This window comes from Haliaeetus albicilla, chromosome 29 (assembly GCF_947461875.1).
Source record: "Haliaeetus albicilla chromosome 29, bHalAlb1.1, whole genome shotgun sequence".
Lineage (NCBI taxonomy): Eukaryota > Metazoa > Chordata > Aves > Accipitriformes > Accipitridae > Haliaeetus > Haliaeetus albicilla.
The window spans coordinates 5729817-5755218 of NC_091511.1; the positions used below are offsets into that span (position 1 = coordinate 5729817).

The window sequence follows — 25402 nt, forward strand, 5'->3', positions numbered from 1 at the left end:
GGAAGGCGGAAAGAGCCGAAGCGGAGGCGGAAAGGGCCGAAGCGCTTCCGGAAAGAGCCGAAGCGGAGGCGGAAAGGGCCGAAGCGCTTCCGGAAAGAGCCGAAGCTGGAGGGAGCCGAAGCGGAGGCGGAAGCGGCCGAAGGGGAGGCGGAGGGAGCCGAAGGGAGCCGAGGCGCCGCGGAAAGAGCCGAAGCGTTGCCGGAAAGAGCCGAAGCGCCTCCGCCGCACGCCGAAGCGTTTCCGGAAGTTGCCGAAGCGCCTCCGGAAGGAGCCGAAGCGGCTGTCGGCGGGGCGGGGGCTGGCCGCCGAGCGGTTCGAGCGGCGCCACACAAGATGGCGGACGGGGAGGAGGTGACTCTGGACGGGCGGCCGCTCCATCTGCTCCGCGTCGCCGACCTGAAGGCGGCCCTGGAGCAACGCGGGCTGGCCAAGAGCGGACAGAAGAGCGCCCTCGTTAAACGGCTCCGCGGGGTGAGGGGCGGCGGACGGGACCCGGGGCCGGGCGGGGGGGGGGGGGGGGCGGTTTAGCTGAGGAGAAGAAGGGGAAGAAGAAGGAGGAGGGGGGGGGGGAGGCGGTTACCGGCGGCGCATGCGCCGTCGCCCCGTTCTCCTTCACCCCCCCCTTCCTCCTCCTCCTCCTCCTCCTCCCGGTTTCCCGCCAACGGCGGAGGGGAGCCGCGCGCATGCGCAGAGCGGGAGAGAGAGACCCCCCCCCCCCCCGAGGTGAGGGGATTTGAGGTAAAAGTGGGGGTTTGGGGGGGTTTGGGAGGGGATTTGAGGTAAAAGTGGGGGTTTAGGAGGGGATTTGAGGTAAAAGTGGGGGTTTGGGGGGGTTTGGGAGGGGATCGGGGGTGAAAAGTGGGGTTTGGGGGAGTTTGGGAGGGGATCGAGGGTAAAAGTCGGGGTTTGGGGGGGGGTTGAGGGGGATTTGGGGTGAAAGTCGGGGTTTGGGGAGGTTTGTGAGGGGATCGGGGGTGAAAGGCGCAGTTTTGGGGAGTTTGAGGGGGGATTGGGGGTGAAAGTCAGGGTTTGGAGAAGTTTGAGGGCGGATTTGGGGTGAAAGGCACGGTTCGAGGGAGTTTGTGAGGGGATTGGAGGTGAAAGTCGGGGTTTGGGGGAGTTTGAGGGGGATTTTGGGGTGAAAAGCGGGGTTTGGGGGAGTTTGAGGGGGGGTTGAGGGTGAAAGTCGGCGTTTGGGGAAGTTTGAGGGGGGGATCGGGGGTGAAAATCAGGGTTTGGGGGAGTTTAAAGGGGGATTTGGGGTGAGAGGCGCAGTTTTGGGGAGTTTGGGAGGGGATCGGGGGTGAAAGTCATGGTTTGAGGGAGTTTGAGGGGGGATTTGGGGTGAAAGTCAGGGTCTTGGGGAGTTTGGGAGGGGATTTGGGGTGAAAGGTGCAGTTTGGGGCAGTTTGAAGGGGGATTTGGGGTGAAAGGCGCAGTTTGGGGAAGTTTGTGAGGGGATCGGAGGTGAAAGTCGGGGTTTGGGGGAGTTTGAGGGGGGATTTGGGGTGAAAGGCGCAGTTTTGGGGAGTTTGAGGGGGGATTTGGCGTGAAAGTCAGGGTTCGGGGCAGTTTTGGAGGGGATCGGGGGTGAAAGTCATGGTTTTGGAGAGTTTGAGGGGAGATTTGGGGTGAAAGGCAACAGTTTTGGGGAGTTTGAGGGGGGATTTGGCATGAAAGGCACAGTTTGGGGGAGTTTGTGAGGGTATTGGAGGTAAAAGTCGGGTTTTGGGGGAAAGTTGGGGGTTTGTGAAGCAATTGGAGGTGAAAGGTGGGATTTGGGGAAGTTTGAGGGGGGATTTGGGGTGAAAAACGGGGTTTGGGGGCAGTTTAGGGGGGATTTGGGCTGAAAGTCGGGGTTTGGGGGAGTTTGTGAGGGCATCGGAGGTAAAAGTTGCGTTTTGCAGCAGTTTGAGGGAGGATTTTGGGTAAAAGTTGCGGTTTTGGGGGAGTTTGTGAGGGGATTGGGGGTAAAAGTTGCAGGTTTGGGCAGGTTAGAGGGGATTGGAGGTAAAAGTCGGGGTTTGGGGGAGTTTGAGGGGGGATTTGGGGTGAAAGGCGCAGTTTTGGGGAGTTTAGGAGGGGATTGGAGGTCAAAGTCCCGATTCTGCAGAGTTTGTGATGGCGTTAGAGATAAGAGTTGCGTTTTGTGGCGGTTTGAGGGGGGATTTGGGAGTAAAAGTCACGGGTTTGGGGAGTTTGGAGGGGATTGGGGGTAAAAGTGGCGGTTTCGGGGGAGTTTGTGAGAGGACTGGAGGTAAAAGTTGCGTTTTGGGGCAGTTTGAGGGGATTTGAGGTGAAAGTCGCGGTTTGGGGAGTTTGTGAGCGGATGGAATGTAAAGGTGGCGTTTGGGGGCAGTTTGAGAGGGGATTTGGGGTGAAAGTTGCAGGTTTTGGGTGTTTGGAGAGGGGTGGATGAGGAGATCGGGGTAAAAGTTGTGGTTTTGGGGAGTTTGGGGGGGGTTGGAGGTCAAAGTGGCGGTTTTTAGCAGTTTGAGGGGGGATTTGGGCTAAAAGTCTCGGGTTTGGGGAGTTTGTGAGGGGTTTTGGGCTAAAAGTCTCGGGTTTGGGGAGTTTGTGAGGGGATTTGAAGTAAAACTCACGGGTTTGGGTGGTTTAGGGGAAATTTGAGGTAGAAGTAGCAGTTATGGCGAGTTTGAGAGGAGATTTAAGTTAAAATCCCGTTTTGGGGGATGTTGAGGTAGAAGTCACGTTTTGGGGAGTTTGCGAGGGGATTGGAGGAAAAAGTTGGATTTTGGGGCAGTTTGTGGGGGGGATGTGAGTGGATTTGGGCTAAAAGCGGCGGTTTGGGGGAGGGGGGATTTGAAGTAAAAGTCACAGTTTTGGGGGGTTCTGAGGCGCAGTGAGGATGTTTCAGGTAAAAGTCATGGTTGGGGGGGAATTTGAGGTGAAAGTCCTGGTTTGGGGCAGTTTGGGGGGGAATTTGAGGTGAAAGTCCTGGTTTGGGGCAGTTTGGGGGGGAATTTGAGGTGAAAGTCCTGGTTTGGGGCAGTTTGGGGGGGAATTTGAGGTAAAAGTCCTGGTTTGGGGCAGTTTGAGGTGGGGGATTGAGGTAAAAGTCACGTTTTTGGGCAGCTTGTGAGGGGATTTGAGGTAAAAGTCCCGTTTGGGGGCAGTTTGGGGGGGGGGTTTGGAGATAAAACTCACTTTTGGAGGGGATGTGTGAGGAGATTTGGGGTAAAAATCGTGCAGTTTGGCAAGTTGAGGGGGGCTTTGGGCTAAAAGCTGCATTTTTTGGCAATTTGAGGGGGGCTTTGGGCTAAAAGCCGCATTTTGATGGAGTTTGAGGGGGGCTTTGGGCTAAAAGGTGCATTTTGGGGGAGTTTGAAGGGGGGCTTTGGGCTAAAAGCCGCATTTTTTTGGTAATTTGTGGGGGGCTTTGGGCTAAAAGCCGCATTTTTTTTGTAATTTGTGGGGGGCTTTGGGCTAAAAGCCACATTTTTTGGCAATTTGAGGGGGGCTTTGGGCTAAAAGCTGCATTTTTGTGGCAATTTGAGGGGGACTTTGGGCTAAAAGCTGCATTTTTGTGGCAATTTGAGGGGGGCTTTGGGCTAAAAGCCGCATTTTGGGGGGAGTTTGAAGGGGCACTTTGGGCTAAAAGCTGCATTTTTTTGGCAATTCGAGGGGGGCTTTGGGCTAGAAGCCACATTTTTGGGGAGTTTTAGTGGGCCTTTGGGCTAAAAGCCACATTTTTGGGGAGTTTCGATTGGGGGGCGAGCGCCTTTGAGCTAAAAGTGATGGGTTTGGGGGTGTCAGCAAGGACTTTGGGGCGGGGGGGTCACCCCCAGCCCCCCCCTTCTCGAAGTAGGGGGTCGTCCCCAAACCTGTCGCCCCCTTAGCGACCACGGGGGGGGTCTGAGGGGTGGAAAATTTTTTTGGGGGGCCCCTAAACCCCCCCATTTCCCCCTTTGCCCCCCCCCCCAGGCGCTGATGCTGGAGAACCTCCAGAAGCACTCGACCCCCCACGCCACCTTCCAGCCCAACTCCCAGGTGAGAGACTCCCCCAAATTCCTCCCCGAGACCCCCCCAGATTTCTCGGGGACCCCCTAAACCCCCCCCACAACCATTTTTTCGTGCCCCCCCCCCCCAGATCGGGGAGGAGATGAGCCAGAACAGTTTCATCAAACAATACCTGGAAAAACAACAGGAGCTGCTGCAGCAGCGGCTGGAGCGGGAGGCGCGGGAAGCAGCCGAGCTGGAAGGTGAGACTTTTTTGGGGGGGCGGGGGGGTTCTCCTCCATTCTGGGGGGGGCGATATCAATTTTTGGGGTGCCCCCCCCTCGCCCCGTTGACGACACCCCCCGTCTTGTCGCTCCCCGCAGCTTCGGGGAGGAGCGGCTCCGCGCCCCGGGAGCCGGAGGACTCGGATGAAGAGGGGGGACGGAGGCAGGAACGACGAGCCGGGCGCCTCCGGCAGGTGAGGAACCGGGCGGGGGGGGGCCCCGATTTATTTTTGGGGGGGTCCCGCCAATTTTAGGGTGTTTTTTAATATTTGGGGGGGGTTAGTGTGTTTTGGGACAAAATCCTGCTATTTTAGGGCAATTATTTTAGGGTTTGTGAGCCGCTTTTCCCTGTTTGGGGCTGTATTTTGGGGGGGGTCTCTTTATGTTTTGGGGGGGGCTGTATTTTGGGGGGGGGCCCACGCTTTTTAGGGGGATTCCCTCATTTTTTAGGGGGATTCCCTCATTTTTTAGGGGGATTGTCTCTTTTAAGGGGGTCCTGCCTGAATTTTGGGGGGATTTTCCTGGATTTTGGGCTCCCCCTGACATTTTCGAGTGGGTTTGGTTTGGGGGGGGGGGGGGATGCACCCACTTTCGGGGGGGGCACTTAAATTTGGGAGCGGGGGGTTGCCTGTATTTCAGGGGCCCCCCAGCCCATTTTTAGGGAGGTTGTGCTCTATTTTTGGGGGGGTCCCCTCTATTTTGGGGCCCCCCAGCCCGTTTTTGGGGGGGTCTCCTCTATTTTTGGGGGGGTCTCCGCTATTTTGGGGGGTCCCCTCTATTTTGGGGCCCCCCCTAGCCCATTTTTGGGGGGGTCTGCTCTATTTTGGGGGGGTCCCCTCTATTTTGGGCCCCCCCAGCCTGTTTTTGGGGCAGTTGTCCTCAATTTTGGGGGGTTCCTTACTATTCTGGGGGGGGGTCCCTTCTATTTTGGGCCCCCCCCAGCCCGTTTTTGGGGGGGTCCCCTCTATTTTGGGGGGGTCTCTGCTATTTTGGGGGGTCCCCTCTATTTTGGGGCCCCCCCAGCCTGTTTTTGGGGGGGTCTCCTCTAGATTTGGGGGGGTGTCCTCTATTTTGGGGGGGTCCCTTCTATTTTCGGGGGGGTCTCCCCGTGTTTTTGGGGGGGTTCAGCCCCTTAACCGCCCCCCCCCCCAACAGGCTCGAAGCGCCAAACCCCCCGACTTGGGGGCGGAGGGGCCCCCCCGCGGCCGCCGGGGTGGGGGGCGGCCCCCCCTGAAGCCGGGCGAGGAAGAAGAGGAGGAGGAGGAAGAGGAAGAAGAGGAGGAAGAGGAGGAGGAGGAGGAAGAGGAAGAGGAAAGCAAGCCCCCCCTCCCCGAACCGGGGGAGCCCCCCCACCAAGCCCCCGTAGACGAGGGGGTCCCCGAAAACGCCGCCGCCCCCCCCCAGGAGAAAGAGGGGGGGCCCCCCCCGGCGAAGGAGGAGCCGCCCCCGTCGGCTGACGAGGCGAAGGAGGCGAACGAAGGGGCGGGGCCGCCGAAAGAGGAGGAGGGGCCTCCCCCGGCCCCGCCCGCCTCCCCCTCCCCGCCCCCCTTGACCGAGGGGGCTTCCCAGCCGCCCCCCCCCGGGGAGGAAGAGCCGCCCCCCCCCCCTCCTCACCAAGGAGACCCCGCCCCCTTCCCCCCCGGCGGGGCGGGGCCACGACGACGACCGCGCCCCTCCCTCCGCCGGCGGGCGGGGCCGGCGCCGAGCTTCCTCCCGCTCGTCGTCGTCCTCGTCGTCCTCGTCGTCCTCCTCCTCCTCGTCGCCTTCGGCCTCCTCCCGCCGCAGCTCCCCCTCCCCCCCGCCCTCGCCCGCCAGCAGCGCCGGCAGCAAGAAGGTGAGCGGGGGCCCAAACTGGGGGCACTGGGAGACCACTGGGGGGCTCCAGGACCCGACTGGGAGCCAACTGGGAGCACCTAGAGCCAACTGGGGGTCTCTAGGCCCAACTGGGAGCCAACTGGGGGTCTCTAGACCCAACTGGGAGCCAACTGGGGGTCTCTAGACCCAACTGGGAGCCAACTGGGAGGCTCTAGGCCCAACTGGGAGCCAACTGGGGGGCTCGAGGACCCAACTGGGGGGCTCCCAGAGCCAACTGGGAGCCGACTGGGGGCTCCCAGACCCAACTGGGAGCCAACTGGGAGCACCTAGAGCCAAGTGGGGGTCTCTAGGCCCAACTGGGAGCCAACTGGGAGCACCTAGACCCAACTGGGAGCCAACTGGGGGGCTCTGGGCCCAACTGGGGGGCTCTGGGCCCAATTGGGAGCCAACTGGGAGCCCTTAGAACCAACTGGGAGCCAACTGGGAGGCTCTAGGCCCAACTGGGAGCCAACTGTAGGTCTCTGGACCCAACTGGGAGCCAACTGGGGGGCTCTAGGCCCAACTGGGAGCCAACTGGGGGGCTCGAGGACCCAACTGGGGGGCTCCCAGAGCCAACTGGGAGCCGACTGGGGGCTCCCAGACCCAACTGGGAGCCAACTGGGAGCACCTAGAGCCAACTGGGGGTCTCTAGGCCCAACTGGGAGCCAACTGGGGGTCTCTAGGCCCAACTGGGAGCCAACTGGGGGTCTCTAGACCCAACTGGGAGCCAACTGGGAGCACCTAGACCCAACTGGGAGCCAACTGGGGGGCTCTGGGCCCAACTGGGGGGCTCTGGGCCCAATTGGGAGCCAACTGGGAGCCCTTAGAACCAACTGGGAGGCTCTAGGCCCAACTGGGAGCCAACTGTAGGTCTCTGGACCCAACTGGGAGCCAACTGGGGGGCTCGAGGACCCAACTGGGGGGCTCCCAGAGCCAACTGGGAGCCGACTGGGGGCTCCCAGACCCAACTGGGAGCCAACTGGGAGCACCTAGAGCCAACTGGGGGTCTCTAGGCCCAACTGGGAGCCAACTGGGAGCACTTAGAGCCAACTGGGGGTCTCTAGACCCAACTGGGAGCCAACTGGGGGTCTCTAGGCCCAACTGGGAGCCAACTGGGGGTCTCTAGGCCCAACTGGGAGCCAACTGGGGGTCTCTAGACCCAACTGGGAGCCAACTGGGGGTCTCTAGACCCAACTGGGAGCCAACTGGGAGCACCTAGGCCCAACTGGGAGCCAACTGGGAGTCTCTAGACCCAACTAGGAGCCAACTGGGAGCCTTTAGAGCCAACTGGGGGTCTCTAGACCCAACTGGGAGCCAACTGGGGGTCTCTAGACCCAACTGGGAGCCAACTGGGAGCACTTAGAGCCAACTGGGGGTCTCTAGACCCAACTGGGAGCCAACTGGGGGTCTCTAGACCCAACTGGGAGCCAACTGGGAGCACCTAGACCCAACTGGGAGCCAACTGGGAGCACCTAGACCCAACTGGGGGTCTGTAGACCCAACTGGGAGCACCTAGGCCCAACTGGGAGCCAACTGGGAGTCTCTAGACCCAACTAGGAGCCAACTGGGAGCCTTTAGAGCCAACTGGGAGCCGACTGGGGGGCTCTAGGCCCAACTGGAAGCCAACTGGGGGCTCCTGGACCCAACTGGGAGCCCTTATAGCCAACTGGGGGGCTCTAGGCCCAACTGGGAGCCAACTGGGAGCACTGAGAGCCAACTGGGAGCTGACTGGGAGGCTCGAGGACCCGACTGGGAGCACTTGGAGCCAACTGGGGGGCTCTAGGCCCAACTGGGAGCCAACTGGGGGGCTCTAGGCCCAACTGGGAGCCAACTGGGGGGCTCTAGGCCCAACTGGGAGCCAACTGGGAGCACCTGGAGCCAACTGGGGGGGGTCTAGGCCCAACTGGGGATCTCTAGACCCCAACTGGGAGCACCTAGATCCAACTGGGAGCCAGCTGGGGGTCTCTAAACCCAACTGGGAGCCAACTGGGACCAATTAGACCCAACTGGGGGTCTCTAGGCCCGACTGGGAGCCAACTGGGACCAATTAGACCCAACTGGGAGCCAACTGGTGGCCCTCAGACCCAACTGGGGGGGCTTCCAGACCCAACTGGGAGCCCCTACATCCAACTGGGGGGACACTGGAGGCAACTGGGGGTCTCTAGACCCAACTGGGAGCCAACTGGGGGGGGCTCTTGAACCAACTGGTGTGCCCTCGAGCCAACTGGGAGCACTTAAACCCAACTGGGAGCCAACTGGGGACCCCTGGATCCAACTGGGGGGATACTGGAGGCAACTGGGACCTGCTACCGCCAACTGGGGGGGCTCTTGAGCCAACTGGGATGTTCCTTGGGGTCCCCAGAGCCAACTGGGAGACCCTTTGGCACCCCCTAAATCTAACTGGGAGGCCCAAAATCTAACTGGGACCCAACTGGGAGCCCCCAAATCTAACTGGGAGCCCCCAGATCTAACTGGGACCCAACTGGGAGCCCCCAAATCTAACTGGGAACCCTGAAATCTAACTGGGACCCAACAGGGAGCCCCCAGATCTAACTGGGACCCAACTGGGAGCCCCCAAATCTAACTGGGGGCCCCCGGAATCTAACTGGGAGCCTCCAAATCTAACTGGGACCCAACAGGGAGCCCCCAAATCTAACTGGGAGCCCCCAGATCTAACTGGGACCCAACAGGGAGCCCCAAAATCTAACTGGGACCCAACTGGGAGCCCCCAAATCTAACTGGGAGCCCCCAGATCTAACTGGGACCCAACTGGGAGCCCCCAAATCTAACTGGGAACCCTGAAATCTAACTGGGACCCAACAGGGAGCCTCCAAATCTAACTGGGACCCAACAGGGAGCCCCCAAATCTAACTGGGAGCCCCCAGATCTAACTGGGACCCAACAGGGAGCCCCAAAATCTAACTGGGACCCAACTGGGAGCCCCCGAAATCTAACTGGGAGCCCTGTAATATAATTGGGACCCAACTGGGAGGCCCCAAATCTAACTGGGAACCCTGAAATCTAACTGGGACCCAACTGGGAGCCCCCAAATCTAACTGGGAGCCCCCAGATCTAACTGGGACCCAACTGGGAGGCCCCAAATCTAACTGGGAACCCTGAAATCTAACTGGGACCCAACTGGGAGCCCCCAAATCTAACTGGGAGCCCCCAGATCTAACTGGGACCCAACTGGGAGGCCCCAAATCTAACTGGGAACCCTGAAATCTAACTGGGACCCAACTGGGAGCCCCCAGATCTAACTGGGAACCCTGAAATCTAACTGGGACCCAACTGGGAGCCCCCAAATCTAACTGGGAGCCCCCAGATCTAACTGGGACCCAACTGGGAGCCCCCAAATCTAACTGGGAACCCTGAAATCTAACTGGGACCCAACAGGGAGCCCCCAGATCTAACTGGGACCCAACTGGGAGCCCCCAAATCTAACTGGGAGCCCCCAGATCTAACTGGGACCCAACAGGGAGCCCCCAAATCTAACTGGGAGCCCCCAGATCTAACTGGGACCCAACAGGGAGCCCCCAAATCTAACTGGGAGCCCCCAGATCTAACTGGGACCCAACTGGGAGCCCCCAAATCTAACTGGGAGCCCCCAGATCTAACTGGGACCCAACTGGGAGGCCCCAAATCTAACTGGGAACCCTGAAATCTAACTGGGACCCAACTGGGAGCCCCCAAATCTAACTGGGAACCCTGAAATCTAACTGGGACCTAACTGGGAGCCCCCAGATCTAACTGGGACCCAACTGGGGGCCCCCCAAATCTAACTGGGAGCCCCCAGATCTGACTGGGACCCAACAGGGAGCCCCAAAATCTAACTGGGAGCCCCCGAACCTAACTGGGACCCAACTGGGAGCCCCCAGATCTAACTGGGGGGGGGAGGGGGAGCTCCCAGTCCCAACTGGGGGCCTTCCCAGTCCCAACTGGGAGCCCCTGCTCCCCTCACTCTCCCCTGTCTCCGCAGGACGGCCCCGAGGGTCCCGGGGGGGCGGCGGCCGCCTGCCCCCCAACCCAGCCCCCCAGGTGAGGCGGGGGGGCACTTGTGGGGCAGGGGGGGCACTTGTGGGGCAGGGGGGGCACTTGTGGGGCTGGGGGGACCCCCATGTGTCAGGTTCTGACTTGGGGGGAGAGGTCTGAGAGCCAGTTGGGGGGCACTTGTGGGGCTGGGGGGGCACTTGTGCGGCAGGAGGGGGCAGTTATGGGGCTGGGGGGCAGTTATGGGGCTGGGGGGACCCCTATGTGTTGGGTTTTGACTTGGGGGGAGAGGTCTGGGAGCCGCTTGTGGGGCACTTGTGGGGCTGGGGGGGCACTTGTGGGGCTGGGGGGGTGCTTATGGGGCAGGAGGGGCACTTATGGGGCTGGGGGGGCACTTGTGGGGCAGGGGGGGCACTTGTGGGGCTGGGGGGACCCCCATGTGTCAGGTTCTGACTTGGGGGGAGAGGTCTGGGAGCTGCTTGGGGGGCACTTGTGGGGCTGGGGGGGCACTTGTGCGGCAGGAGGGGGCAGTTATGGGGCTGGGGGGACCCCTATGTGTTGGGTTTTGACTTGGGGGGAGAGGTCTGGGAGCCGCTTGTGGGGCACTTGTGGGGCTGGGGGGGCACTTGTGGGGCTGGGGGGGTGCTTATGGGGCAGGAGGGACACTTATGGGGCTGGGGGGGCACTTGTGGGGCAGGGAGACCCCCACGTGTCAGGTTCTTTCTTGGGGGGGGGGGGGGGTTGGACTCCGGGAGCTGCTTTGGGGAGAGATGTGGGGAGATGTGGGGCTGGGGGTCACTTATGGGGCAGAGCGGGGTCGCTATGGGGCTGGAGCTGTGGGTCACGGGGGGGCGTTCATCCCCCCCCCCGTGGGTCAAAGTGGGGCTGGGGGGGGGCTGTGGGGCTGCCCCCTTTTTTCTATGGGGCAGAGGAGTGTTTTTTTTGGGGGGGGGGGGGGGGGATGCTGCAGAGCCCCGCCCCCCTCCTCCTCCTCCCCCCTCCCCTCCCCTGGCGCGGGGGATGCTGGGTAAGCGGCAAGATGGCCGCCCCGCCTGCCTGCGGCTCCCCCGCACAATAGAAAGGGGGGGACCCCCCCCCCCCCCAAGCCGGGGGGGCCGCCATGCTGGCCGGCTGCGAGGAGGGGTGAGACCCACGGCGCTCTGCCCCATAGCGCTGCCCCACAGCGCTGCCCCACGGCTGCGGCTGCCCCACAACCGGGGGGGGGGGGGATGATGCGTGGGGATGGGGACCCCCAAAGTGGGGGGTGGGGGGGGTTGTGGGGCAGAGAGGGGGGTGGTTGTGGGGCTGGGGAGGGGGTTGTGGGGGTGGTTGTGGGGCAGAGAGGTGGTTGTGGGTCTGGGGGGTGGTTGTGGGGCAGAAGGGGGGTTGTGGGGGTGGGGAGGGGGTTGTGGGGCAGAGGGGGTGGTTGTGGGGCTGGGGGGGTGGTTGAGGGGGTGGTTGTGGGGCAGAGAGGTAGTTGTGGGGCTGGGGGGTGGTTGTGGGGCTGGGGGGTGGTTGTGGGGCAGAGGAGGTGGTTGTGGGGCTGGGGGGTGGTTGAGGGGGTGGTTGTGGGGCAGAGGAGGTGGTTGTGGGGCTGGGGGGGTGGTTGTGGGGCAGAAGGGGGGTTGTGGGGCTGGGGGTGGTGGTTGTGGGGGTGGGGAGGGGGTTGTGGGGCTGGGGGGGTGGTTGTGGGGCAGAGGAGGTAGTTGTGGGGCTGGGGGGGTGGTTGTGGGGCAGAGGAGGTGGTTGTGGGGCTGGGGGGTGGTTGAGGGGGTGGTTGTGGGGCAGAGGTAGTTGTGGGGCTGGGGGGTGGTTGTGGGGCAGAGAGGGTGGTTGTGGGGCTGGGAGTTGGTTTTGGGGGGGGATGTGTGGGGCTGGGAGGTTTTTTGGGGGGCGGGGGGGGATGTGTGGGGCTGGGATTTCTCGATCAGGGGATGTGTGGGGCGGGGAGCCCCGTTGTGGGGATCTGGGGGGTGGCTGTGGGGCAGGGACCCCCGTTGTGGGGATCTGTGGGGCAGGAACCCCCAATTTTGGGGCTCTGGGGGGGTTTCTGTGGGGCTGAGACCCCCATTTAGGGGATCTGTGGGGCAGGGACCGCCATTTTGGGGCTTTGTGGGGGTTTCTGTGGGGCAGGGACCGCCCATTTCAGGGATCTGTGGGGCAGGGACCCATATTTTGGGGATCTATGGGGCAGCGATTGCCATTTTGGGGCTCTGTGGGGGACGTGTGGGGCAGGGACCGCCCATTTTGGGGATCTATGGGGCAGGGATTGCCATTTTGGGGCTGTGTGGGGGCTCTGTGGGGCCGGGACCACGATTTTGGGGATGTGTGGGGCAGGGACCGCCCATTTTGGGGATCTGTGGGGCCAGAACCCCCCATTTCGGGGCTCTGTGGGGTGTCTGTGGGGCAGAGACCCCCGTTTTGGGGATCTGTGGGGCAGGGATTGCCATTCTGGGGCTCTGTGGGGGATCTGTGGGGCCGGGACCGCCATTTTGGGGATCTGTGGGGTGTCTGTGGGGCAGGGACCGCCCATTTTGGGGATCTGTGGGGCAGGGACCCCCGTTTTGGGGATCTGTGGGGCAGGGACCGCCCATTTTGGGGATCTGTGGGGTGTCTGTGGGGCAGCGATTGCCATTTTGGGGCTCTGTGGGGCTGGGACCACCATTTTGGGGCTCTGTGGGGCGTCTATGGGGCAGGACCCCCCATTTTGGGGCTCTGTGGGGCATCTATGGGGCAGGGACCCCCATTTTGGGGATCTCTGTGGGGCCAAGACCCCCCCCATACAGGATCTATGGGGCAGTAGGGGGGGTGTGTCCCCCGCTATGGGGCAGCTCTAGGTCCAGCCCCACTGATTCCCCCCCCCCGCCCCATTTCTCCCCCCAGCGAGGAGCCGGCGGTGCCCATGGAGCCGGGACCCCCCCCCGGGGCGGGGGGCTCCCCCCCCAGCGCCCCCCCTGAGCGCCCCCCGGACCCAGAGGTAACCTGGGGGGGGTGGGGGGGGCGGGCTCGCCCCCCAAGTGTGGGGCAGGCTGGGGGGGAGGAGGGGGGGCCCTTCCCTGCCCCACACAGCCTCTGCCCCACGGCGGCCTGAGGGGGGGGGGAGAGGCGGAGAGACTCACTTGGGGGGCGCCCCACGGCGCACGGGGGGACCCCTGGAATCACTTAGGGGGTGCCCCACGGCGGCAGGGACGCCCCCACCCCCCCCCCAAATCTTCATCTATGGGGCGCCCCACGGCGGCGAGGGTGTTGAGGGGGCGTCCGTCTTTGGTCGGGGGGTGCCCCACATCTATGGGGCCTGCCCCACATATTTAGGGGGTGCCCCACGTACTTAGGGGGTGCCCTATATCTATGGGGCCTGCCCCACATATTTAGGGGGTGCCCTATATCTGTGCCCCACATACTTAGGGGGCGCCCCACATATTTATGGGGTGCCGTATATCTATGGGACCTACCCCACGTATTTAGGGGGTGCCCCACATAATCTATGGGGCCTGCCCCACATACTTAGGGGGTGCCCCACATACTTAGGGGGTGCCCCACATATTTAGGGGGTGCCCCACATCCATGCTCAGCCCCTTTAGGAGCCGGGTTACTTATTTAGGGGGTGCCCCACGCCGGGACCCCCCTTACTTAGGGGGTGCCCCACATCTCTAGGGTCCGCCCCGTACTTAGGGGGTGCCCCACACGAGTGCTTACGGGAGCCGTGGGTCTACTTGGGGGGCACCCCACACCGCCGTGGGTGCTTGTAGGACCCCCCATATCTACTTAGGGGGCACCCCACACGTACTTGGGGGGCACCCCACACCGCCGTGGGTGCTTCTAGGACCCCCCGTTTCTACTTAGGGGGCACCCCACATGTACTTGGGGGGCACCCCACACCGCCGTGGGTGCTTGTAGGGCCCCCCATATCTACTTAGGGGGCACCCCACATGTACTTAGGGGGCACCCCACACCGCCGTGGGTGCTTTTAGGACCCCCCCCCACATACTTGGGGGGCACCCCACACCGCCGTGGGTGCCTGGAGGACCCCCCCCCCCCCCCCGTGTACTTGGGGGGCGCCCCACACGGGCACAAGCGCCGAGGGGACCCCTCCCCACGCTTGGGGGGCAGCCCCACGTCGCCGCGCAACCGCCTCCCTCCTCACTTGGGGGGCAGCCCCCCGCCGTGTGTCCCCCCCCCCCCCGAACGTGACTTGGGGGGCAGCCGGCTGCGCCCCACGGCCCCCCCGCCACCCCCAGGACCCCCCAAACGTCTCTTTTTTGGGCACCCAGCGCTGGCTTAAAGGACCCCCGGGACCCCCACGTCTCCCTCGGGGGGGGCACCCAGCGCCACCCCACGGATCTCCCGGACCCCCAACGTCTCCCTTGGGGGGCACCCCACACCCGAAGGACCTCCGGGACCCCCAACCTCTCACTTGGGGGGCGCCCGAACCCGGTTGAAGGATCTCTGGGGCCCCCCCCCGCCCCCGACGTCTGGCTTGGGGGGGGCGTCCGTCAGCTGGAGGACGATCCGGGACCCCCGGCGTCTCACTTGGGGGGCAGGCGACCCCTTACTTGGGGGGCGGATGACATTTCGAGGAGCTCCGGGACCCCCAACTTCTTACTTGGGGGGCAGGCGACCCCTTACTTGGGGGGCGGATGACATTTCGAGGAGCTCCGGGACCCCCAACTTCTCACTTGGGGGGCAGCCAATTTCTGGAGAAGCTCTGGGACCCCCAACCGCTCACTTGGGGGGCAGACGACCCCTTACTTGGGGGGCAGATGACTTCAGGAGGAGCTCCGGGACCCCCAATTTGTCACTTGGGGGGCAGACGACCTTTCGAGAAGCTCTGGGACCCCCAACTTCTTACTTGGGGGGCAGATGACCGCAGGAGGAGCTCCGGGACCCCCAACTGCTCACTTGGGGGGCAGATGACCCCTTACTTGGGGGGCAGACGACCTTTCGAGAAGCTCTGGGACCCCCAACTTCTTACTTGGGGGGCAGACGACCTTTTGAGGAGCTCCGGGACCCCCAACTGCTCACTTGGGGGGCAGACGACCTCTGGAGAAGTTCTGGGACCCCCAACCGCTCACTTGGGGGGCAGCAGACCCCTTACTTGGGGGGCAGATGACATCTGGAGGAGCTCCGGGACCCCCAACCTCTCACCTGGGGGGCAGGCGACCCCTTACTTGGGGGGCAGACGATCTTTCGAGGCGCTCCAGGACCCCCAGCTTCTTACTTGGGGGGCAGCCGACCCCTTACTTGGGGGTCAGACCATCTCTGAAGAAGCTCCAGGACCCCCAACCTCTCACTTGGGGGGCAGCTGACGTCTGGAGGAGCTCCGGGACCCCCAACTTCTCTCCTGGGGGGCAGGCGACCCCTTACTTGGGGGGCAGACGATCTTTCGAGGAGCTCCGGGACCCCCAGCTTCTCACTTGGGGGGCAGCCGACCCCTTACTTGGGGGTCAGACCATCTCTGAAGAAGCTCCAGGACCCCCAAGCCCTCACTTGGGGGGCAGACGACGTCTCGAGGAGCTCTGGGACCCCCGACCTCTGACTTGGGGGGCAGACGACCTCTTCTGGGACCCCCAAGTCGTCCCCCCCAGGGGCACCCAAGGACTTGTGGGGCACGTGTGGGGCATCTGGGGCCCCCCCGTCTCTGCCAAAAGACCCCCAAGTGTGTGGTGGGGCCGCCCGAGACCCACACGAAGATGTCTGGACCCCCAACGACTCGTGTGGGGCGCCCCATGGATCTCTGTGACCCCCAAGGACTCATGTGGGGCGCCCCATAGATCTCCAGGACCCCCAAGATTTCATGTGGGGCACCCCATGGATCTCCAGGACCCCTGAGAACTCGTGTGGGGCACCCCATGGATCTCCAGGACCCCCAAGATTTCATGTGGGGCGCCCCATAGATCTCCGGGACCCCCAACGCCTCCCGTGGAGATCACCTGACACCAGCTGAAGGACCCCCGAGACCCACACCTGCCGTGTGGGGCGCCCCACGGATCTCTGGGACCCCCAACAACTTATGGGGCGCCCCACGGACCTGCGAGACCCCCAACAAGTTATGGGACAGCTTATGGACCTTCAACAACTTATGGGGCGCCCCACGGAACTCTGGGACCCCCAACCACTTATGGGGCGCCCCACGGACCTCCGAGACCCCCAGCAACTTATGGGGTGCACCATGGACCCCCAACTTATGGGGCGCCCCACAGAACTCTGGGACCCCCAACAACTTGTGGGGCACCCCGTGGACTTCTGGGACCCCCAGCAACTTATGGGGCGCCCCACAGAGCTCCAGGACCCCCAGCAAATTACGGGGCACCCCCCGGACCCCCAACAACTTATGGGGCACCCCATGGATCTCCAGGACCCCCAACCACTTATGGGGCGCCCCACGGACCTCTGAGACCCCCAACAACTTATGGGGCACCCACAGGATTCTAGGACCCCCAACAACTTATGGGGCGCCCCACGGACCTGCGAGACCCCCAACCACTTATGGGGCGCCCCACGGACTTCCAAGACCCCCAACAACTTATGGGGCGCCCCACAGAACTCTGGGACCCCCAACCACTTATGGGGCGCCCCACGGACCTGCGAGACCCCCAACCACTTATGGGGCGCCCCACGGACTTCCAAGACCCCCAACAACTTATGGGGCGCCCCACAGAACTCCGGGACCCCCAACCACTTATGGGGCGCCCCACGGACCTGCGAGACCCCCAACCACTTATGGGGCGCCCCACGGACTTCCAGGACCCCCAACAACTTATGGGGCGCCCCACAGAACTCTGGGACCCCCAACCACTTATGGGGCGCCCCACGGACTTCCAAGACCCCCAACCACTTATGGGGCGCCCCACGGATCTCCGAGACCCCCAGCAACTTATGGGGCGCCCCACAGAACTCCGGGACCCCCAGCAACTTATGGGGCGCCCCATGGATTTCCAAGACCCCCAACCACTTGTGGGGCGCCCCACGGACCCCCAACAACTCTAAGGGTGCCCCACGGACTTTCAGGACCCCCAACCACTTATGGGGCACCCGATGGACCCCCAACCACTTATGGGGCGCCCCACGGACCCCCCCAACAACTTATGGGGCGCCCCACAGAACTCTGGGACCCCCAACCACTTAGGGGGCGCCCCACGGACTTTCAGGACCCCCAACCACTTATGGGGCACCCGATGGACCCCCAACCACTTATGGGGCGCCCCACGGACCCCCCCAACAACTTATGGGGCGCCCCACAGAACTCTGGGACCCCCAACCACTTAGGGGGCGCCCCACGGACTTCCAGGACCCCCAACCACTTATGGGGCGCCCCACGGACCTCCGGGACCCCCCCAACAACTCCCATGTGGGGCACCCCACGGATCTCCGTGACCCCCAACCTCACTTGGGGGGCACCCCACGGATACTCCAGGACAGCCCCCGTGGAGGTCACCCCCTCCCCCACCCCCCCCACCCCCCACCCCCCGAAACGTCTCCCGAGGGGGAGGGGGGAGGGGGGCGGGGCGAGCTCACCCCACGGCCCCCCCCAACTTATGGGGCAGCCCCACGGATCTCCGGGACCCCCAACTTATGGGGCGGCCCCACAGGGGGGCACCTTTACTCCCCTCCCCCCCAAAAAAATTCACCCCCGAATCTGCGGGGGGGGGGCGGGGAGGGAGGAGGGGCGGGGTGTGGCGAGGAGGGGGCGGAGCCTCTGCCCGCCCCTCCTCCGTTGCTGACATCACGCCCCCGCCCCCCCCGGCATGGGGGTCTCTCCCCCCTCCCCCCGGCCCCTCCCCCCGTCTCTTCCCCAGAGCCCCGCCCAGCCCAAGGCCTTCAAGAGGAAGATCGCCGTCCTCTGTGAGTGGGGGCGGGGCTTGGGGTGGGCGGGGCTTGGGGGGTGGGGCTGGAGGGGGTGGGAGGGGCTGGAGGGGCAGGAGGAGAAGGGGTGAGGGTGGGGGAAAGGGGGCGTGGGGTTGGTCAGGGGGCGTGGTCGGGGTAGTGGGTGTGGCTCGGAGGGGTGGGTGTGGTTTGGGGGTGTGGGTGTGGCTCGGTGAGGGAGGGGCTGAAGGGTTGCGGGAAGGGGGGAGGCTGGGGGAAGCGGGTGTGGCTGGAGGCAGGGGGCGTGGTTAAGGGCGGTGGGTGGGGCTTGAGGCAGGGGAGGGGCTTGGGGGAGGGGAGGGGCTTGGGGGATGGGAGTGAGGGCGTGGGGAAGGGGCGTGGTTCGAGGCAGGGGGCGTGGTTTAGGGTAGCAGGTGGGGCTGTAAGGAGGGGTGTGGTTCAAGGCAGGGGAGGGGCTTGAGGTGAGGGCGGGGCTGAAGGGAAAGGTGTGGGAAAGGGGGTGTGGCTTGAGACGGGGCGTGGCCTTTGGTCAGGAGGGTGTGGTTGGGTCAGTGAGTGTGGCTTTGAGGAGTTGGGAGGGGCTTGAGGGCTGGGGATAGAGCAGGGGCGTGGCCTGAGGTAGTGGGCGTGGCTTGAGGCGAGGGAGGGGCCCGAGGGTCAGGGGTGTTGAGGAGGGGGCGGAACTTAGCTGGGCTGGGGGCGGGGCTTATGTTGCGTATGGGAGGGGCAGCGGGAAGAGAGGGTGTGGCTTGAGGGCCGGGGGCGGGGCTTGCAGCTTGGGGGCGGGGCTCGGCCCTGGGGCAGTGATGGGGGGGAGGAGGGTGTGTCCCCCGAGCCCCTCCCCCTGACAGGCCCCGCCCCCCCCTCCCCCCAGCGGCCGCCAAAGGGAGCCTGGAGCCGGAGGGGGGGGGGGAGCGGGGCGTCGCCGGCCGTGACCTCATCGCTGACGTCATCAGGGGGGCGCAAGCGGCGCTGGGGGGCCAGCACGGCCTGCGCCCCCAAACGGCCCTCCATCAGCATCACCACCGACTCCCTCAAGGTACCGCCCGCCCCGCCCCGCGCCACGCCCGCGCCCCGCCCCGCCACCCCCCGCCCCCGAGCCCCCGCCCCCGCGCCCCCTCCCCCGCCCCTCAAAGCGGTCCCCCTCCCCGAAAGCGAGACCCCCCCCCCCCCCCCGCGGGGCGGGGGGAGGGGTGGCGGCCACGCCCTGACCCCACCCCCTTCCCGCCCCTCCCCCCCGCAGAGCCTGATCCCCGAGATGAAGGCGGGGGGCGGGGGCGGGGCGGAGGCGGTGGTGGAGCTGCACCCGGAGGAGGGGCCCATGTCGGAGGAGGAGGGGGCGGGGGGGGGCGGGGCGGGGGCGGCGGGCGGGGGCGGGGCGGAGCGGGGGCAGGGGCCCCCCCTCCCCCCCCCTCCTGCTGCCCTCCCCCTCCCCCCACCACCCCCCCTTGAAGATCTGCCGCACCGTCACCCAGGTGGGCGTCGCCTCCCCCCGCCCCTGCCCCGCCCCTGCCCCACCCCACCCCAACTGACCCCTCCCGTGCCCCGCCCCCCCCCGGTCAGGTGGTGCCGGCCGAGAACGGGCAGGAGGAGGAGGAGGAGGAGGAGGAAGGCCGGGGGGGGGAGGGGAAGGGGGGAGGGGAGGACGAGAGGCCGCAGCCCCTCCCCCCTCCCGCCGCCGCCGCCGCCCCTCCCCCCGCGCCGGCGGAGGGAGCCCCGCCCCTCCCCCACAGCGAGCAGGAGGGGAAGAGAGGTGAGGGGGAGGGGCGGGCGGGGCCGGGCGGGGCGGGGGGGCCGGGCGGGGAATGACGACGGCTCCCCCTGCTGCTTTTTTTTCTCACCCCGCCCCAGGCGACGCCCCGCGGCGGGGGCTGGGCGCTCAGCCACGCCCGGGCGGGTTCTGCCTCCCCGTCGACGACCCTGTGAGGGCGGCGCCCCGCCCCTCCCCGCCCCGGGCCCGCCCCTCCCCCATCGTCCACCTCTGCAACCTGGTAAGGACGGGCCGCGCCCGCGGGGGGGGAGGGGCGGGGCTGACCCACTCCTGCCCCACACTTGCCCCGAATCTGCCCCATGTTTGTCTCGTATTTGCCCCGCACCCGCCCCACACCCGCCCCACACCCGCCCCACATCTGCCCCACATCTGCCCCACTCCTGCCCCACATCTGCCCCACTCCTGCCCCACACCTGCCCCATATTTGACTCCTATTTGCCCCATCTCTGCCCCACACCCGCCCTATATTTGCCCTGTATCTGCCCCACACCTGCCCCATATGTGCCCCACACCCACCCCACATCTGCCCCATATTTGCCCCACACCTGCCCCACACTTGTTCCATATCTGCCCCACACTTGCCCCGAACCTGCCCCATATTTGACTCGTGTTTGCCCCATATCTGCCCCACACCTGCCCCACATCTGCCCCGCATCTTCCCCACACCTGCCCCACACCTGCCTCATATCTGCCCTGTATGTGCCCCACACCTGCCCCACATCTGCCCCATATTTGCCCCACACCTGCCCCACACTTGCTCCATATCTGCCCCACACTTGCCCCGAACCTGCCCCATATTTGACTCGTGTTTGCCCCGCACCTGCCCCACATCCGCCCCACACCTGCCCCACACCTGCCCCACACCCGCCCCACACCTGCCCCACATCCGCCCCACACCTGCCCCACACCTGCCCCCCAGGTGCGTCCCTTCACGCTGGGGCAGCTGAAGGAGCTGCTGGGGCGGACGGGGCGGCTGCGGGAGGACGGATTCTGGATCGACAAGATCAAGTCCCACTGCTACGTCACGGTAACGGCGGGGGGCGGGGCAGGGCGGGGCAGGGCGGGGCGCTGTGGGGCAGAGCGGGGCAGTGGCGGGCGATGGGGAGAGCCAGGGAGGAAGGGGAGCCGGGAGGTTCTGTGGGGCAGAGTGGGGCGCTGTGGGGCGGTGTGGGGCGCTATGGGGCAGGGTGGGGCGCTATGGGGCAGAGTGGGGTGCTGTGGGGCGCTATGGGGCGGTGTGGGATGCTATGGGGCAGAGCGTGGTCATGGTATAGTGGGGAGACCCATAGACAAAGGGGTGCCAGGAGGTTCTGTGGGGCGCTATGGGGCAGGGTGGGGCGCTATGGGGCGGTGTGGGGCGCTATGGGGCAGAGTGGGGTGCTATGGGGCGCTATGGGGCGGTGTGGGATGCTATGGGGCAGAGCGTGGTCATGGTATAGTGGGGAGACCCATAGACAAAGGGGTGCCAGGAGGTTCTGTGGGGCGCTATGGGGCAGAGTGGGGCGCTATGGGGCGCTATGGGGCAGGGTGGGGCGCTATGGGGCAGGGTGGGGTGCTGTGGGGCGCTATGGGGCGGTGTGGGGCGCTATGGGGCAGAGTGGGGTGCTGTGGGGCGCTATGGGGCGGTGTGGGGCGCTATGGGGCAGAGCGCGGTCATGGTATAGTGGGGAGACCCATAGACAAAGGGGTGCCGGGAGGTTCTGTGGGGCGCTATGGGGCAGGGTGGGGCGCTATGGGGCGGTGTGGGGCAGGGTGGGGCGCTATGGGGCAGAGTGGGGCGCTATGGGGCAGAGTGCGGTCATGGTATAGTGGGGAGACCCAGAGACAAAGGGGTGCTGGGAGGTTCTGTGGGGCGCTATGGGGCAGGGTGGGGCGGTGTGGGGCGCTATGGGGCAGGGTGCGGTCATGGTATAGTGGGGAGACCCAGAGACAAAGGGGTGCCGGGAGGTTCTGTGGGGCGCTATGGGGCACAGTGGGGCGCTATGGGGCAGAGTGGGGCGCTATGGGGCAGAGTGGGGTGCTATGGGGCGCTATGGGGCGGTGTGGGATGCTATGGGGCAGAGCGTGGTCATGGTATAGTGGGGAGACCCATAGACAAAGGGGTGCCAGGAGGTTCTGTGGGGCGCTATGGGGCAGGGTGGGGCGCTATGGGGCGGTGTGGGGCGCTATGGGGCAGAGTGGGGTGCTATGGGGCGCTATGGGGCGGTGTGGGATGCTATGGGGCAGAGCGTGGTCATGGTATAGTGGGGAGACCCATAGACAAAGGGGTGCCAGGAGGTTCTGTGGGGCGCTATGGGGCAGAGTGGGGCGCTATGGGGCGCTATGGGGCAGGGTGGGGCGCTATGGGGCAGGGTGGGGTGCTATGGGGCGCTATGGGGCGGTGTGGGGCGCTATGGGGCAGGGTGGGGCGCTATAGGGCGCTGCAGGTCGCCGTGGGGCAGGCGGTGGCCTTTCAGAGCACCCCCACCTCCTTTTCTCCCTCTGCCTTCTCCCCCCCTTCTCCTCCCCACGGGCGGCCGTGGGGCGGCCGTGGGGCAGCCGTGGGGCGGCCCCTCACCCCCCGCCCCGCTCTGCCCCCCAAGTACGCGTCGGTGGAGGAGGCGGTGGCCACCCGCAACGCCCTGCACGGGGTCAAGTGGCCCCAGTCGAACCCCAAGGTGCTGGCGGCCGACTTCGCCGAGCAGGAGGAGGTGACGCCGTGGGGCAGCGCCGTGGGGCAGCGCCGTGGGGCTGGGGGGCGGGAGGAAGGGGAGGTTTGTGGGGCGGGGCGGGGGGTAGGAGGGGGTTATGGGGTGAGATGTGGGGCGGGAGGGGGACTTGGGGGGCGCTTGTGGGGCAGGAGAGGGCACTTGTGGGGAGCACTTGGGGGGCAGGAGAAGGAGTTATGGGGCAGGAGAGGGACTTGGGGGTTACTTGTGGGGCAGAAGGGGCACTTGTGGGGCAGGAGAGGGACTTGGGGGGTTACTTGTGGGGCAGAAGGGGCACTTGTGGGGCAGGAGAGGGACTTGGGGGGTTACTTGTGGGGCAGAAGGGGCACTTGTGGGGCAGGAGAGGGACTTGGGGGTTAGTTATGGGGCAGAAGGGGCACTTGTGGGGCAGGAGAGGGACTTGGGGGGGCATTTGTGGGGCAGGAGAGGGCACTTGTGGGGAGCACTTGTGGGTCTGGGAGAGCACTTGGGGGGCAGGAGAAGGAGTTATGGGGCAGGACAGGGATTTGGGGGGGTTACTTGTGGGGCAGAAGAGGCACTTGTGGGTCCGGGGGGGGTCACTTGTGGGGCAGAAGGGGCACTTGTGGGTCTGGGAGGGCACTTGTGGGGCAGGAGGGGCACTTGTGGGTCCGGGGGGTCACTTGTGGGGCAGAAGGGGCACTTATGGGTCCGGGAGGGCACTTGTGGGTCCGGGGGGTCACTTATGGGTCCGGGAGGGCACTTGTGGGGCAGGGGGGGCACTTGTGAGTCTGGGAGGGCACTTGTGGGGCAGAACAGGCACTTGTGGGTCCGGGGGGTCACTTGTGGGTCTCCCCCCCCCGTCGCAGCTGGATTTCCACCGGGGGCTGCTGCCCGACCGGCCGGAGGGAGGGGAGGAGCCTCCCTCGGGGGCGTGTCCGGCAGGGCGCGGCGGGGCGTGCCCCCCGGCGGGGGGCGTGTCCTCGGGCGGGCGCGCCCCCCGGGAGGCGGAGCGGGCGCAGTGGGCGGAGCGGGAGCGGGAGATGGAGCGGCGGGAGCGGACGCGGGGGGAGCGGGAGTGGGACCGCGACAAGGGGCCCCCCCGCTCCCCCAGCCCCTCCCCCCCCGCGCCCCGCCCCCCCGGCCACGCCCCGAGAGAGCCCCGCCCCCGGCACCGCCCGCCCGACAAGGAGAGGGGGCGGGGCTCCCGCGAGGCCCGCCCCGACAAGAAAGGTAGGCGGGGCCGTGGGGTACGGGCGGGGGGGAAGCGGGCGGGGTTATGCGCTGGGAGGGGTGTGGTCCTGAGGGGGTGTGGCTTGGGGATGGGGCGGGGCAGGGGAGGGTTGTAGGTGGGATGGGGGTGGGTGGGGTTAGAAGGGCAGTGGGTGGGGTTAAGGGCACTTTTGGGCGGAGTTAAGGGGTTGGGGGTGGGGCTAGGGCTTGTGGGTGGGGTTAAGAGCAATTTGGGGTGTGGTTAAGGGGCGGTGGGTGGGGTTTAAGGGTGTTCTGGGTGGGGTTGGGGTGGTGGGTGGGGTTAATGGCAATTTGGGGTGGAGTTAAGGGGGTTGTGGGTGGGGTTAGGGGTTGGGCGTGGTTGAGTGGCTGTGGGCGGGGCTAGGGGTTGTTGGGCGGAGTTAAGGAGTCAGTGGGCAGAGTAAAGGGGATGTGGGCGGTGTTGAGCGGCCGTGGGCGGGGCTAAGGGCCTGGTGGGCGGGATTCCCTGCTACGGGTGGGGGGAACGGGCTCTGTGGGTGTGTCCGTGGGCGTGTCCCTGCCTGACCCCGCCCCACAGAAAAGCCCCCCGAGGAGCCGCCGGCCAAACTGCTGGACGATCTCTTCCGCAAGACCAAGGCGGCGCCCTGCATCTATTGGCTGCCCCTCACCGACACCCAGGTGGGCGGGGCCTCAACCTGGCCTGGGCGTGGCCTCACCCCACCCCAAAAACCAAAAAAAAAGAAGGGGTGTGGTGGGGTGTGGCCTCGCTGGGGGTGAATCGGGGCAAGCCCTGGGCTCTCCCTTTCCCCTCTTACCGCTCCTGACCCCGCCCTTTTTCTTTTCGGTCTCTGCCCCACCCTGCCCCGCCCCGCGCCCCGCCCAGTTCGTGCAGAAGCAGGCGGAGCGGGCGGCGCGGGCGCGGGAGCGGGAACGCCGCCGGAAGGAGCAGGAGGAGGAAGAGCAGCGGCAGCGAGGAGGAGGAGGAGGAGGGAGTGGCGGAGGCGGGGCGGGCGGCGGCTCAGGGAGCGGCCCCGCCTCCCGCGACAAACGGGGCGGGGGCGGCCCTTCCTCCTCCTCCTCCTCCTCGGCCGCCGCCCCCGCCCCGCCCGGCCGCGAGCGCCTCCCCGCCCCGCCCGCCAACGCCGCCCCGCCCGAGCGCTCGCATCATCACCGCGAGCATCACCGCGGCGAGCACCGCCGGGGCGGGGGGGGCGGCGGCGGGGGCGTGGCGGCGGGCGGGGCCGGGGCGGGGGGCGACAAACGCCGCAGCCGCAGCCGCAGCCGCAGCACCCCCGTCCGCGATCGGGGGGGGCGGCGCTGAGACCACGCCCCCCCCGCCCAGAAAACGGAGAATTTACTCCAAAATTTATGCCCCGCCCTGCCCCGCCCCACTGTGTCCCCGCCCACCTACCTGGTTTTTTTTCATTCCTGTCCACGCCCCGCGCCGGAATTTGGGGGTGGTTTTTTGGGGGGGGGGGGGGGGGGAATAAAATGGCCGACGGTGTTTGTAGCCCCCCCTGCGTGTTGATTGGGGGGGGGGGGCGGGGTTTTGGGGGGGGTTCTTGGGTGGGGTTTTGGGCGGGGCTGGGGGGGTGGGGGGACTTTGGGGGGGGTCCTGGGGGTTTGGGGGGGTTATGGGGGGGGTTATGGGGGGTTTGGGGGGGTCTGAAGGGGTTTGGGGGGGGTTAGGGGGGTTCTCTGGGGTTGGGGGTCTTTGGGGGGGGTCTGGGGGGTCCTGGGGGGGGTTGGGGTCTTTGGGGGGGGGTCTGAGGGGGTTTGGGGGGGCCCCGGGGGGGTTATGGGGGGGCTGGAGGGGTTTGGGGGGGTCCTGGGGGGGT

The 25402-nt window shown here is 65.8% G+C and overlaps 2 protein-coding genes and 1 long non-coding RNA gene across 3 annotated transcripts; 1 reads left to right on the plus strand and 2 right to left on the minus strand.

Moving 5' to 3' along the window:
• Positions 1-162: 162 nt before the first annotated feature.
• ACIN1 (apoptotic chromatin condensation inducer 1) lies at positions 163-24999 on the plus strand. Its single transcript, XM_069773896.1, is given in 19 exon segments — positions 163-471; positions 3946-4011; positions 4112-4438; positions 5400-6078; positions 10078-10136; positions 11167-11231; positions 12972-13065; positions 17885-17930; positions 18787-18875; positions 18877-18951; positions 19156-19257; positions 19259-19387; positions 19476-19665; positions 19764-19903; positions 20603-20710; positions 22266-22373; positions 23219-23582; positions 24142-24242; positions 24448-24999. Coding segments are annotated over 19 exon segments (3318 nt in total). The 5' UTR covers positions 163-333; the 3' UTR covers positions 24886-24999.
• On the minus strand, positions 15162-15605 carry LOC138682839 (uncharacterized). Its single transcript, XR_011322736.1, has 3 exons — positions 15526-15605; positions 15330-15429; positions 15162-15233 (listed from the first exon to the last, which is right to left on the minus strand). It is a non-coding gene; the product is annotated as an uncharacterized lncRNA (long non-coding RNA).
• On the minus strand, positions 16015-17440 carry LOC138682589 (uncharacterized). Its single transcript, XM_069773847.1, has 8 exons — positions 17341-17440; positions 17170-17191; positions 16953-17137; positions 16719-16865; positions 16524-16670; positions 16300-16476; positions 16156-16224; positions 16015-16116 (listed from the first exon to the last, which is right to left on the minus strand). The coding sequence occupies exons 1-8, from the start codon at positions 17434-17436 to the stop codon at positions 16015-16017; spliced, it is 945 nt and encodes a 314-aa protein (XP_069629948.1). The 5' UTR covers positions 17437-17440.
• Positions 25000-25402: the final 403 nt, after the last annotated feature.

Excerpts from the sequence above, each read along its gene's own strand:
- LOC138682589 (XM_069773847.1), bottom strand. The coding sequence starts at position 17,436 with ATGGGAGTTGTTGGGGGGGTCCCGGAGGTCCGTGGGGCGCCCCATAAG. Across the intron at positions 17,138-17,169 it reads CTGTGGGGCGCCCCATAAGT|GGTTGGGGGTCCATCGGGTG; the intron begins TGTTGGGGGGGT and ends CGCCCCATAAGT. Across the intron at positions 16,117-16,155 it reads CGCCCCATAAGTTGTTGAAG|GTCCGTGGGGCGCCCCATAA; the intron begins GTCCATAAGCTG and ends GGGGTCTCGCAG.